Source organism: Paramacrobiotus metropolitanus, unplaced genomic scaffold (genome assembly GCF_019649055.1).
Source record: "Paramacrobiotus metropolitanus isolate TYO unplaced genomic scaffold, Prichtersi_v1.0 Parri_scaffold0000026, whole genome shotgun sequence".
NCBI lineage: Eukaryota > Metazoa > Tardigrada > Eutardigrada > Parachela > Macrobiotidae > Paramacrobiotus > Paramacrobiotus metropolitanus.
The window spans coordinates 220,789-234,710 of NW_026570246.1; the positions used below are offsets into that span (position 1 = coordinate 220,789).

The 13,922-nt window shown below is 40.4% G+C and overlaps 1 protein-coding gene across 1 annotated transcript; it reads right to left on the reverse strand.

The window, feature by feature from the left end:
* Positions 1–3,025: 3,025 nt before the first annotated feature.
* On the reverse strand, positions 3,026–10,699 carry LOC129587864 (calcium/calmodulin-dependent protein kinase kinase 2-like). The gene is made up of 5 exons (XM_055481806.1): positions 10,575–10,699; positions 6,156–6,325; positions 5,960–6,078; positions 4,885–5,198; positions 3,026–4,318 (listed from the first exon to the last, which is right to left on the reverse strand). Exons 1-5 carry the CDS (start codon positions 10,697–10,699, stop codon positions 3,922–3,924), a joined length of 1,125 nt encoding a protein of 374 aa, XP_055337781.1. The 3' UTR covers positions 3,026–3,921.
* Between the last annotated feature and the right edge of the window lie 3,223 nt (positions 10,700–13,922).

Below are 13,922 nucleotides of genomic sequence, written 5' to 3' on the forward strand. Positions count from 1 at the left end.
TTCCGCAAAATTTTTAAAGACATGCCTTATTATAGGTATTACGCAGTATTACGACTTACGAGCACATTCCATATCACATTATTTGAGCCAACTTATGTGATCGTGCACGCAATATATAGTTCTGACTTAATTCTGTTAATTTAATTTACATCACTAGAAAATTTCAAAATTATCTTAGCTAAAAAAAAATATCTTACTGATACAGTTTTCGAGCGTGTACTGTACTTTAAAAATTTGTGGTTTTTGCAGTTTTGAGTTAGCCTGTTTGGTGTACGAGTGCTGCTGAGGTTGATGTCATGGATTAAGGAAAATTTATGGGTGTTTGTGTTGTGGTTATTCATTACCAGCTGTAACCGGAAACGTTTTCCAAATCTGTCGATTGTTTATAAAAACCTTAATGAAATTTATCTTCACTCTGTCATGTAGACGAAAATACCCACAATACTCAGAATTTAGAAATCTATCGACTTGACCAAGTGTTCCGTCACTAATTGTAAATTCTGCCAAATGAGCATCGTTCGAGTATCATGCATTCCGCCAACCGTAACGCTAACCTTATCCCACTCAAAATACTGGAGTCAATGAAAACAAGAGCAGATCCCTTGTCAGTACATTCAAGTTTAAAAATATAACACACTTTATAATTAGCTAGCCAGTAACCAAAAATATCCACTGAAAATTAATTACAGTCACATGAATCATGCCGAACAAGGTGTTCGGTTACTGTAAATATTTTTTCGAAATCTTATTGACGAAAATAGTTAATGCCGGTTTGTCAGCGGTATTGATAGACGCATCCCATTCACAGCTGTTCTGTCATTTGTAAGTGAAAATAAGCGATGATTAAAACGGTCTCCGTTTTTTGCTTAGTAATAATAAGATTCCAAAATAACTTGTGTCGCGCAGTAACATCCGTTCCTATTTTGGTTGCTCTTTATGACACGCAAACATAATTTCAACAGAATAACAACAGGATCAAATATTAGTATTTGATGATTACATGGGTAGAGTTATTACCGGCGGTACACCTATTCGTGATTATAGGTCAAGTAGCCCAATGTTATATAAGCGGGGCACTTTTGCGTCATTTGGATTACCTGTCTAACATAAAAGTACACTCTGCAGGTACCGGCTCCGTAGCACAAGTGCATGACGCGAATGCTAACCTTTTATTGTTGTTCACATTGAGAAAAATCAATTCAAGACATCCGTAGAAGAGTTTATATACTCAAATAAAATTCTACCTCACAGTATTTGATAGAAAATTTATAAACGAAATTTAAAGATACTTGCAAAATACTTGTAAGACGTAGTATGTGCCAGCTCTAAAAGCCATTCGGTTGTGAGTGCTTGCAAAAAGTTATCGCATTGCATAAAACAAAAAATAAGTGCTACACTTAGCCCTTAGATGAACGATAATTGTTACGCCGTTGTGTGCTGCATTTAAAAGTTAGCAAAAACTGCGCCTCTTTTATTGAGGCTTCAAAATTTCGCATGCAAATGCAATAAGTACTGCCCTGGTAAACCCATTGTGCAGTAGCAGTGCAGCTTTCAAAATCAGTAATTAGTCTTAATTAGGACGTTATACAACAGCGCAGGTTATGCATAAAGGGCATGTTTTTGCGTGCTGCATGTGGATAGGCGTCCAGGCGTATCTTCCTTCATTCATTATTCCGTCCTCCGTCGCAATCGGAACCGGTTTATAGGATTTCCGCCATATAAATGCCACGCACGCATAGAATATATAAAGGTACACTTTTTAGCGCATCGTAAATAAGTAGATAATTAAGTAAAGAAAACGTGCGTTGGCGCGCAGTTAAGAACAACCAAATTTCCTGGCTGTTCATCTGCATTCCTAAACCTGCGTATTTCTTAATTTTGATAGAGCCGCGCCATGTGCGCACTGCGCATCAGAGGATTTTTCCCGGCCAACATACTGCGTATCAGCCACAGCAAGTGTTATTCCCAGTATCATGTCTTCTCTCGTTTTTGCACAAATTTCTCTTGATAAACAACCATTGACCGCTGCCAATACCATGAGTAGTGTGTAATGTGTATCGATTTTTCGCGGTACTAATGTCGCGGCGCGTAGCACATGGTGCGCGTAATTAAATGCGCGTCTTGGGAAAAGTTTATCGCAAACACTCGACACCGTGTTGAATTATAATTAATGAAATAATAATATTTCCTACGCGATGTCAACGGTAACTTGCACAACACCATGTGTGTGTATCCATGTTCGACGAAAAGTTTGACTTTTTGGCAATCAACAATAAACTACCGGCAGTCGTAAGTTAAATTGTACACGCTGATATAATTGCGTTAGGTGCCCATCGACGTGTTTTTGTTTTTATTGAGCCAAATTTTGTCCCATGTGTGCTGTTTGATAGTGTCCTACTTATCACAAATGTCTTTCCAGAAAACTGTGTGTGTTTGCTGACATGCGCTCGCGTACGCAGCGTCGGCATTTTATAACGTGAAATCGCAACTGCTATTAATATCTTTGCAGATGTTTTTAAATATTTATATAGTCAGCACTACTACATACATGTCAAGCGCATGCACGGATAAAACGTATTTCTAAAATTAATATTAAGTAAAATATTTTTCTGTATTACAGCAATAATTTCAGAAATCGTGCTGCTGAAATTGACATAAATACGGATTACTTCAACAATGCACCTATATATAATCTGTTGCTTACATGCATTTCTTACAAAGGGCATTAGTACCATTAAGAAGCACGTACACGTATCTGACGCACATCTCCATTGATTGCCTCATGTTTGTAAAGATTCTTTTAATCGTTTTTCCTATGAAATGCTTCTTTTATGGAGCAGCATTACTTTGAATTGCGATCTTTAAGGTATTCTCATCGAACAGCGATTTACGTCAGTAACAACTTGTAAGTCGTACGTGCGCATTTAAATTGATTGTGAACAAGTGCTTAAGGCTAATCAAGCCTCATTACACAGCTTTTTATGCAGCAGGAATTCTGTGAATACGGAACACCGCCGGTCACGACCAAATATACAACTTTTTATTTTTCATCTTTACAAGGCTTCGTAATACTGTATAAGAGCATATGTTGCGATCAAACGTACAGGAAATTATACAAAAAAGATTAACAGGTTATAAAGAGTCCGGCCGTGATTGGCAGCCGGCCACATCTCTCTCAAAAACCGCAAATCCCAGAAATAAAAAGCCCAAATTGAAAGAATACATACACTGTGCGGGGTTTCTGCATTAGCCCGAAGAGTCTATAAACAAATAGGATAAAGATGCACCACGGACCGTAATAAAGATTAGTAGCCTTCTCCCCCCAAAAACAAAACCACCAAGCCAAGCCCCACAAAATTAGCAACAAAACACCGCGGCGTAAAATTACAAGCCACACATCCTGTACATTTTGCGTTGTTGCATGACCGCTCGCCATTCGCTCATTTCCATAAACTCTCCAATCTTTGTCCCAAAGAATAGAAAAGAAAGCAGCAACAAGCGGGAAAAGTAATAACATTATCAACAAAATTAGGCAAAAAATAGGAAATCTCTGTTCTGTCTCTCCGAAAAACATCATTCTTTCCAACGACTGGCTTCTTTCCTGGTTTCTACGAACTCTCCCCATATGAAATTGAAAGCGCAACTGGTAAACCGTGACGAAATCCCTGTACAACGTCCAATCCAAACACAAACGGCAACAATCCCCAATAAAAACAGCAACCAAAAAGAGAAGCGCAAGGGCAGCAAATCAAAAATTATCCGGGTTAACCACCGTATTCCGTTTTTTCCCCACGGAAACGTTCCGGTCTCCTGATGATCACCAGAATTGCACAGCAGCAGGCAGTAAATAATCCTCTCGTTTACACACACATACATAAAAACTGTACATCCAGTGTACAATCCAAATAAATTTCCCCCTTTTCATTTCATCGTTTCCGGACTCAAACCGTTCACTCGGCGTCCATCGGGCTTCTTGCCGCGCTTAAACAGCCGTCCGCCCGTTGCACTACCGCGGCGGAACGGCGACGAGGACAGCGCCGGGACATTGGCATCCGAGTCGGAATTGGCGCTCAGACGGCGCTTACGACGGGCCAACAATCCCGTCACACCGTTGGAAAACTTGCGAATCAAAATGAACCGTTTGACTTTGGGCACTTTATGGATGCAGCACTCCAGATCCTCCGTGGTCAAATCTTCCGGCACCGGGACCAATGAGCCACGGCGGGTCGTGAGCGGATCCTTGCCCCGCTGCGATATCCAGGGATGGTTCATCGCTTCCGACATGGCCAGGCGTTTGCCTGGATGTTTCTCCAGCAATCTACAAACATAAAAACATCTCCCGTCAGCCGCGGTTTCCGCATTCCTTTGTTGCAAAATGCCAGCTACAGCGCAACACATTTCTCCGCCCTCAGCGAAAATGTTAGCCTTGGCTGACCTTGAACTGCCTATTAATGCACGGGCACTTGAGAGAGCCAAAGCGCTCCAGGGATCGATAATAAAGATTACGTATTGATGGATCCACCGTTCACAACTCGCTGATCTGCTGGCCTCTGCACATATATTGCCTATATTTAGCAAACCGCAGCACTTTCTCTCTTCCTTCGGCCGCGTGATGAATTCCAAACATTCGCTACATTATACGATCCTCTAGTGACTTTTTTCCTGCGCTACCTTGCGTGATGAAATCTAATTAAAGTTATCCCATCTCCCTATTCTCTTCTCTTCCCATCTGCCCATCCAACACGACACCGATCACTCTGCATTCTGTATTTAACCAACGACCATCCTTATCTCGTCTCTTCCAAGCAAACAAAACTTTACAACCTTTTAATCAACGCCGGATAAGCCAGAGCAAGCCATAAACCTTTTACGGGGCCAACTTACCGAGATATGAAATCTTTACAATCCGCTGATAAATCGCAGTCATCCGGGAAGGTCAGCGGATCACTGCGGACCCTCTCGTACAGTCGATAGACGTTCTCATCCTTAAAGGGCACATCGCCAAACAGCATGGCGTAGAGGGAGATGCCCAGGGACCACATATCGATGGCCTGGCCCGAGTAGCCCTTTTTCTCCGGATCTAGGCACTCGGGGGCAGTGAAGGCCGGTGTGCCGTTGGGTGAGGCCACTTGGTCGTCCATGCCGACAAATTCGCCACTTAGACCAAAATCCGCAATCTTCACATGACCGCTCTCATCCTGCAACCATAAAAAAATCATGGTTAACAATCAATACAATGACGCATCGTAAAATACCGCGTATTTCCGCTGAAAAGGGTAAAACGGGAAAAATCAATAGTCTTCAATGACCTCTACGCTAGCCTGGTAAAATTTAGAGTAGTAGTGAAACTCTCTGACTAGTTGGATTGTTGTCGGTGTGCAAAAAATCGATGACAACCAGGGAGGGAATCAATGAAAAGTGCCCGGAATGCCAACTACTCTATCCCTGGCCCCCACACGTACAACACACACGGGAATATGAGAAACTTGGGAGAGTGTGTGAAAAGGAAAACGTCTTCGCCTTGAATAACAGAGCTCATTGGCGTCAAAACAAACATCTGACAAGGACGAAAAGGGGTCAAAACATGCGCTTCAAGGCGCTTGTTTAATCGCGAACAAATTATCGCAGATGTGGCCAAATTTCCTTCTAATGCCACTGCATGGTATCAGCAATTTTGGACAGTTTCTTGCAAACTTCGCATTAATTAACATCCAAATGATTTCCAGGGAATTCTTCTATGTTGGTAGTGACACAGTTATCGATCGATTACCAACCTGTTAATTCTTATCATCAACTTTCTTGGCAAGAATATTTTCACTCTATTTTCCGAAACTTTTACCCTGAAATTTGCACTATCTTACAAAATTTCCCCGTACTCTTATCGATTTTCACAAAAAGAATTCCGAGTAAGGGATAAGTATTTTCATCGTTTCAATTTATTCTGAAAATTTTCACTTACCAAAAGCATATTATCCGGCTTAAGATCGCGATGGATAATTCGATTTAAATGCAGGTATTCCACCCCCGACAGGATGTCACGGAAGTATAGGCGTGCCTGTTTTTCCGACAAGGGCGATGCTGCAACAAAATCGAACACACGCACAATTAATTCCCCATTCTGCCCAATTAGCAGGAACGCAACAGCGAAAGCCTACCTGTCGGCACTTCAAGCACCTTGCCGCCTTCCATCAACTCAAAGACCATGTACAGATTGTCCTCCTCGGGATCATCCAGCACGTCCACCAGTTTGACAATGTTGGGATGGTTCAGTTTTCGTAAGATGGCAATCTCCCGATACGGATCTTGTGAGGGCTTGGGTGAGCTTCTAGACAACAAAAGCAACGCCGTCGGTCAATTTAGGTCAGCTATAGGCGTATAGTACGTGTTATGTTGTCGACTAAAGAGGATGCTTATCAACCGCACCGGCGTTCGACAGGGTCACTCAAAGGTGAGAGACGATCTCAATGCTAATCGGAATTTTAACCGGGACATGCGATTAATACGGACTTCAAGATTATTTGCTTAATGATTTTACTAGGTTTGCTTTTAGAGCGCTCTGCCGTAGCCCGATGGAAATTGTATCCAAACGTTTATTTAACGCTTTATAGAACATATTCAGATCAAAGTGCAAGCACAAATATACATGCTTAACCGCATTCGATCTGACAGCTATTATTTATTGTTACGCTGCTGCGAAAAGAAATCTTTAAATTCAAACTTATCCTGACAATATTTATCAAAACCATAACTCAATTTCTAATCGCGTTGCAGTAATACATTCGTCACAGTAATCTTTCTATCGAAAACATTTGATCACAACAAAATTCCGTCACGAGCCCATCGATATTTTTGCATAAAATTTTCCAATTCACAGCTGTTTCTAAATACGCAATACACGATTTTTATTCAAGCACAACGTTCTTCACAAGCAGCTGATTTCGTTATTCACGCTACATGTACCGCATACACAAAATCACAACCATTTATCCATTAAAATGTCGCGAAAAAAAACCTCACTACTCAAAAGTCATTCAGGCTTTAAACTAGCCAACCCATTACAAAGAAATCTTGTCAAAAAACCATTGTTATTGCGCGCGAATTACCGCACCGCCATAATAAAAAGGTCATACACACATACCTACATATTTACCGGTTTTAACACATCACACATCAGCCGGCAAAAACATTTGCACACACACTGTGACGCAGCCCTGCTACCGGTGCGTGTACGCTGTTTGTTACGGTAGTATGTACTGCAATATTTTTATTTCACATGCAGCTTCCTGACAGAAGAAACAGCGTACCCATACAAAACACATCTAGGGTTTTTCGGAGAAAGTTAGTATAACGATTCGCATAACAACCCTCGAACTAGCTTTATTGACAATTCTGCCATGCCCACCCAAATACTGCATCTCCACACATACAGAATACGCTGAAATGTGCAATTTTTTCGCTAACCCATAGTACACCTATTCACCTACAATCCGGTAAACATATCGATGTGCTTAAAAGTTCTACCAGGAATGATTCGCTCTGTCAGATCGTCAATCGCATAAAGAAACGTTGGGTCACATGAAAGCAACATCATCTGCGGCAGCTACTCAATTAACACCACAGCCCGAATTTTTCAACAACTATTTTTCAAATAAATAACAAAACTACTATAAATAAATGACCAAAAAATATTTGTGGAAAAGCAGTTAATCAAACAAGCAATGCGGATTAATCCACTTGGGCTTAGTCGCGACTAATAATTTCTCTCATGTTTCCCATCTCTTAATTGTTGCTAGTAATTTTTGTTTTCAAATTTGTAGCTGAGATTTCCGCAAGATGCCCGCAACGTTCTTGTTTTCGGCGGAAAGACAAACACCAACCCGTCGCGATGCACAGTCAGATTCGCGCAGTGGCGCAATCTTGATGGCAGTCAATCAGCATACAAAAGCCGGCATGTATTAATTTGAATTGCCTGACTAACCTTAGAGGTGACTTTTTTGTCCTTCACACAATACACCTCGCCGCGGAAACAGGCTGCGCGCGCTGTAAGCAGATTGCGATCTCTTGTGTTCTCTCCTACCCTCAACAATTTATCAGATGCAGTAGCGCATTTAGCGACAAAGCCCACATTTTATCACCATCGCATATGTATTTCGGAGATGACAATCATAAAAATACAGGCTCGTGCCTGGTTGTGCAAAAATTCTGCCCTGTTCGGCTTCCCTAATCGGTCAAATACTTGCACGATGATTCAACACACACTTTTTGTTATTCAAAGGATAAAAACAAAAACAATAAATTCCTGCTCTGTTATTAATACTCATTATCATTTTCATGTACATTTTTTCAATGCAGACAAATTAAAATCCCATAAATCGAATTAAAACTATTGCTATAGTACGTACTTGTAACTATTCTCATGCCAAAAACTTCCGAGCATTTGATACATTATTGACTGATAACATTAATCAATGCAGCACATGACCGGCAGCGACTGTGCAGGTACAATGAAAGAGTGACGACTGTAGTATTCGGAATTGTGCTAATCAAGTTAATTAATCGAAAGCGCGCCAAAAATTCTTATCACCAACAGTCGTACAAACCTTATCATGATGTTTACCAAATTTTCACATTAGTTAACTAGCTCCCTAAGGTAGTTCAATAATCCACTCTCCAAAAATATACTATGTACCTGTCAAATAAGTAACTTTTCCAGCTGCTTGTGTAATAAAAATCCAATGTTTTCCTGCGCCTACGTAGCCTGTATGCGAAAGCCTACTCGTACACGCCCCACGGACGCCAAGCATGTGCTTTTCCTGTTGTATCGCCTACTACATGTGCAAAAATTGGCTACATATTCCAGAAAAACATCTTATGTAACCGCATATAGTGCCGTTAAACTGACTGCACGACGCACGTATCGTCGTACAAGCATATTACGGCCAGTCGGCCATTTTATGCAACAACATATACTACTATAGCAGATATAATAAAAAATCAATAACCGAGTGTGCAATCCCGGTGAAAACAGGCCCATTTCCTATGCCCGATCAACGCACGCTTTTTAGCACAAACCCGTGTGTAGCACTGTTACGACAACACTGGCTGATTTGCCGTCAATGGAGTTTGTCTTCAACCCGGTTGTTGTTCACACTGTTATGCAATTCAAAATTCAGGACTAGGACACACCGTCTGTTGTCCCTGCTGCAGCCAATAAAATTTATAAGTCAAATGGAGTTTGGAGCCAAGCATTTAAAACCAACCCTTCCGCTTTGGACACAGCAAAACGTTATCGTCTCAGCCCAGCACAAAATTAGAAAACTTCATACTGCAAGACTATAGCTGATAAATGCAAACCCAAATAGGTAACATTATAATATTTTATCCCTTCGAAAGAAAATTTAAACCCGACCTAATTTGTAACAAAATCTATCGGACAAATACACGAAATCCTATTCGACTTATTTGTTCCATCCATTTAACTTAAAACGCTACGGTATTCTGTACATTGTCATCCCCTAAAAGTGCAAAACATTTCTATACCTGACCCAGATGAGCAGACTATTTCCAGGCTAACCTTTTCACTTGCGAAACATTGGCTCATCGATCTATTATTGAGTTACTCTAAATAATATACAGGAGCAGCTCTGCGCCAAGCAACTTTATGCCGTGTTCCCAGTTGAAAACAAGGCACGGATCGAATGGTTGCAGGGCTAGGTTGAAGACTCTGTTACGGCTTTTTCATCCCAACCGGAAATTCCTCACTGCTCTGCAGTGTGGCGGCGTAAATGCCAATACCGTAGCCTCCAGCCGCGAGTGTGGCAAGGCTAAATGTGGATTGCGCTGCGCAGTGCCGCTCGCTCTGTGCGATAATAACACAGTTCGCGGAAATGGAAACGAACGCGCTTGCCGCTTAGTATGTAACGTTTTCCATATTTAACAATGGTTTCGGATAAATTATTAAAACACAGCCCCAGATAACCTGCTTCATGATTGGGGCAAATCAGCAAAAAACGTTTCCATTTTTGAAATAGAAAAGCTTCAAAAGCAATAAAACAGGGGGGAAATGTTTATTGCTGCTAAATTATTTTACCATAAAGATTAATCGAAAAGATATCCTGATGCGTTTTATAAGAATTATTATTCACGCGAAGCCTAAGCACAATGTTTCCACCCAAGTTAACAAATATTTTCGTCCTTATAAACGTCCTCCAACCCAAAATTAAGCTAATCTTAGCTGATCAAAATTAGCTGAATTACGGGAATTATCTTCCTCACACCGTATAAGTCCCGACGCTGATTACAGGTTCCTGCTTCATCTCTCCCAGCCCAATACGCCGACTGCGCAGCAACACAAATTATGCACTACACTGCTTCACGTGCTAATATTGTTTATGGTCCCTGATAGTAATATCACCACAATTCTCCGTAATAATAACTACGACAGACACAACCATCTAATCTGCATACAACACGACCCGTCAAATTGAACAAAACACCGCCTTATCAACAGAAAAGTCATAATGGCGTACGCGGTAGTAAATTCATAAATTTCCTTAAAACCAGTGACAACTTACTTGAACAACATGGCCCGTTTCATGAGTTTGGTCTTGGAGAGGATTTTCATGGCATAACGATTGTTATCCTGGCGGTTAATGGCCAGCTTGACAATACTTATTATTGCTTCTTTGAAAATATGCATAACCGGTCATTAGTCTAAAAGTTTGCCTATTGTGTGCAACTGGCAGAAATACTTCGCGTGAAAACAAAACGGCTTAACCGAACTGATGGAGTTCGGTTGCACACCCGATCAACCTGCAAGCCGGTACCGGCACGCGTTTTAGCCATCGTCCACGCGCAACACGCCCAACTCAGCAGGCGAATCAATTTTCCCGTTCTCTCAAGTACTTACCGAGTATAGATCTGGTCAATCTTACGCAGAATTGTTGAGCCTCCGCTTGAATGTAAACGTTTCCAGGAAATACGCAGACGGCGATCAGTCAGCTGTGTGTTGCACAGCCGTCAAGGCCAGTTGGTTTGTATGTGAAATCCGTCCACACAATAGAATAGACAGAGCAAGCGAGGATACTGCTGGTCTTCTCAGAATAGCCACTGGTCACTTTAGGGGAAAATGCGTGCAAGGCAGTTATTAAGAGGGGAGTAAATACGCCGAAGGGCAGATCAAAAGACCGTATCAGTCAGCACAGCTGGCCGTGTCCTTTTGAGAGGAACAAACGATAATTTACGGGAATAAATTACAACAAAACTAGACGCCTTTGTATAAAATAGATTAGAAGGGAATTTAAATCAAGGCTGCATCGGATCAGGTGGAAACAGAAATCTCTTCTTACGAAGCTTGTAAACTTTAGTAAAGCCAAATCGGCGCATTATGATTGGAAGAACTTTAAATAGAACCGCCAGGAATGTAAGAAACTTGGTTCCATCATGCGCAAATCTAGAACCTGTGTAGAGGCAGGTCCAGACGGTTTAGAAATAAATTATAATTCTTTAACGAACTCTGAACGGTACTAAACGCTGTCGAAGGCATATAAAAATGTTTTCACGGTGCGATTTGTCATCAGGAATTCGGCTGATAGGGATGCACAAGAAAATGAATTCGGAATCTGTGAATTACATTCGTACATGTGGCTGTTGTTGTAAGTAGACCAAAATGCCGGCCATGTGCAGTAGAGCTAACCTGGACTCCGGCAGTGTAAGCTTATCAGTGCCTTATCCGGTTCAAGCGGCTGGGTGTAAGTGCTTGTACGCGCTTACTCATTTACGAGAGCTCGTACACTAGCGTGCTCGACATAAGCAGCTGTTTTGCGCTTGCTGCTTGTCGATTGGTTGGCGGTGCGCCAAACTTGACAGCTGAAGCAGAGAAAAATAAATAGCGTACGGAACTTCACAAGCCTGGGTCCGCAGCGTAGATCTGGATGATAAATGTCGCAGGCAAAGTCACCTTGGAACAGATCATATGATGTTTTGCAACCCGCACCAATACCTCTGGATGCAACTCAAGTGGATGTATGGGCCAAATAACCAGTGCATGGAGCATGGTGTTTGGTGCAGTATTTATTAAAGCTTTAAGCACTCATATAACACCAAAACATGAATTTACACATCATTCATAGACCATGTTGCAGTTGTACGCTACACCTTGCTTGTACACTACACCTTCCACAAGTGAAAAGTAAAATTTAATATGTATTGATATTAATTTTATGTGTTACGGGCATTTACACATTTATCGTACCACTGTACGCATTTATCAATCAATTCTTTTCTTTCATAGAAAACTTAATTACAAAAAAATTATCAAATTTTCATTTTAAACTGTAGTAATGCGTTCACTGCATGAGTGTATGTACGTGTTACCCACCAGTTACAGAGTCATCGGCAGACCAAAAAAATATACGTACTTGAAATATATGGATATTTATATATATATATATATATATATATATATATATATATATATATATATATATATATATATATATATATATATATATATATATATATATATATAAAGAAATATTAACTTTTATTGTCAGATTTCTGGTAAAGAGACGATTATCGTAAAAAAAGCTTTATGCCTAACAATGAATTTACCTATGAGCGAACAAATGAATCTATCTTACGGTAAATTACATATAGATATATTAATTTACAATGATTTTAAATGGTTGAGTTTCGTCTTCATCAAAGAACATTGCACTAATAATTATTTAATAGTTTGTTCGGTAAAATTTATCCAGGTATAGTGAAATACGTACTCAGATCTAGACCAAGAGAAACAATATTAATTTTTGTCTATACTTCGAAGTATGGATTAATACTCGTACTGAAGTGCTACAGTAGTATCTATATAATATCAATTATCATTAATATGTAGTACAGTATGCTTATGTATTATGCATGTACCTTGTGAAGCTTTTTGAAAAATCCAACATCCTTCCTAATCGGGTAGATGTCAATTTCTTGGTTTGTGGTAACAATTTGGTAGCTGCAAACGTGTGCTGATCAAATTGTTTAAAATGCCGTCCGACTATAAATTAAGTACAGTACTGCATATAAACCGGGGGTTTATCCCATGCATGCCCGTGAATCCTGACCTTTACTGCGAAAGTTTTTCCCTTCTGCTCGACCTTAACCAAGTTAAATTGTATCGCCCGACTATCGTTTCAATTGCAGATGGTGTTTTCGAAAGGGGTGCATGGCCCGTGCATGTATCCCGTGTACGGTAGAAATACAGAGTACTGTATAGAGATATTTATACCTGGTTTTGTGATCCCCCAGAATCTCAATATTGTAAAAGGATGCATAAAAGTAAACAATGCTTTACCGGGACAATCTGCAACGTTCTAGCATCCAAAATCTTACCTCTGAACTGGAAGGCGACGAAAAACACATCCACAGTAATCATTTAAAAAAATTCTAGCGTACAAAGCTGCACACAGTATTTTAAAAGTAATGGGCGGCAGAAAAAAATATATGACGTGTGCAGTGGTAAAATATATATTGGGATAACTACTGTACAAGTACTCTAGTGACTTGTGACAACCAACTTTCGAACAACAACCAAATCAGATCAGGACCTTTTGACTGTCCAACTTCAGTATGTTGCGTTTTAGATTTCTACGATTTCCAATTTTCTTACCCGCTAATGTACATAATTCTGATATTAATTTTGCGCATGTAGTGGTACGTTGATGTCTTGGCAGAAATATTTACAAAGAACAAAACCGTTTACCAATACTATATATAAAATTTGGCTTTGCTCAATGCACGCCAACGTAAGTTGTAAAGGAACACATTTCTGCGACTGCATTAATTCTGTGTACAGTCTGAGGAATCCACATGGCAGAGATACAACCCGAAAATGTACTCAGCATACAAACAAAAACATGCTAAAATAATAG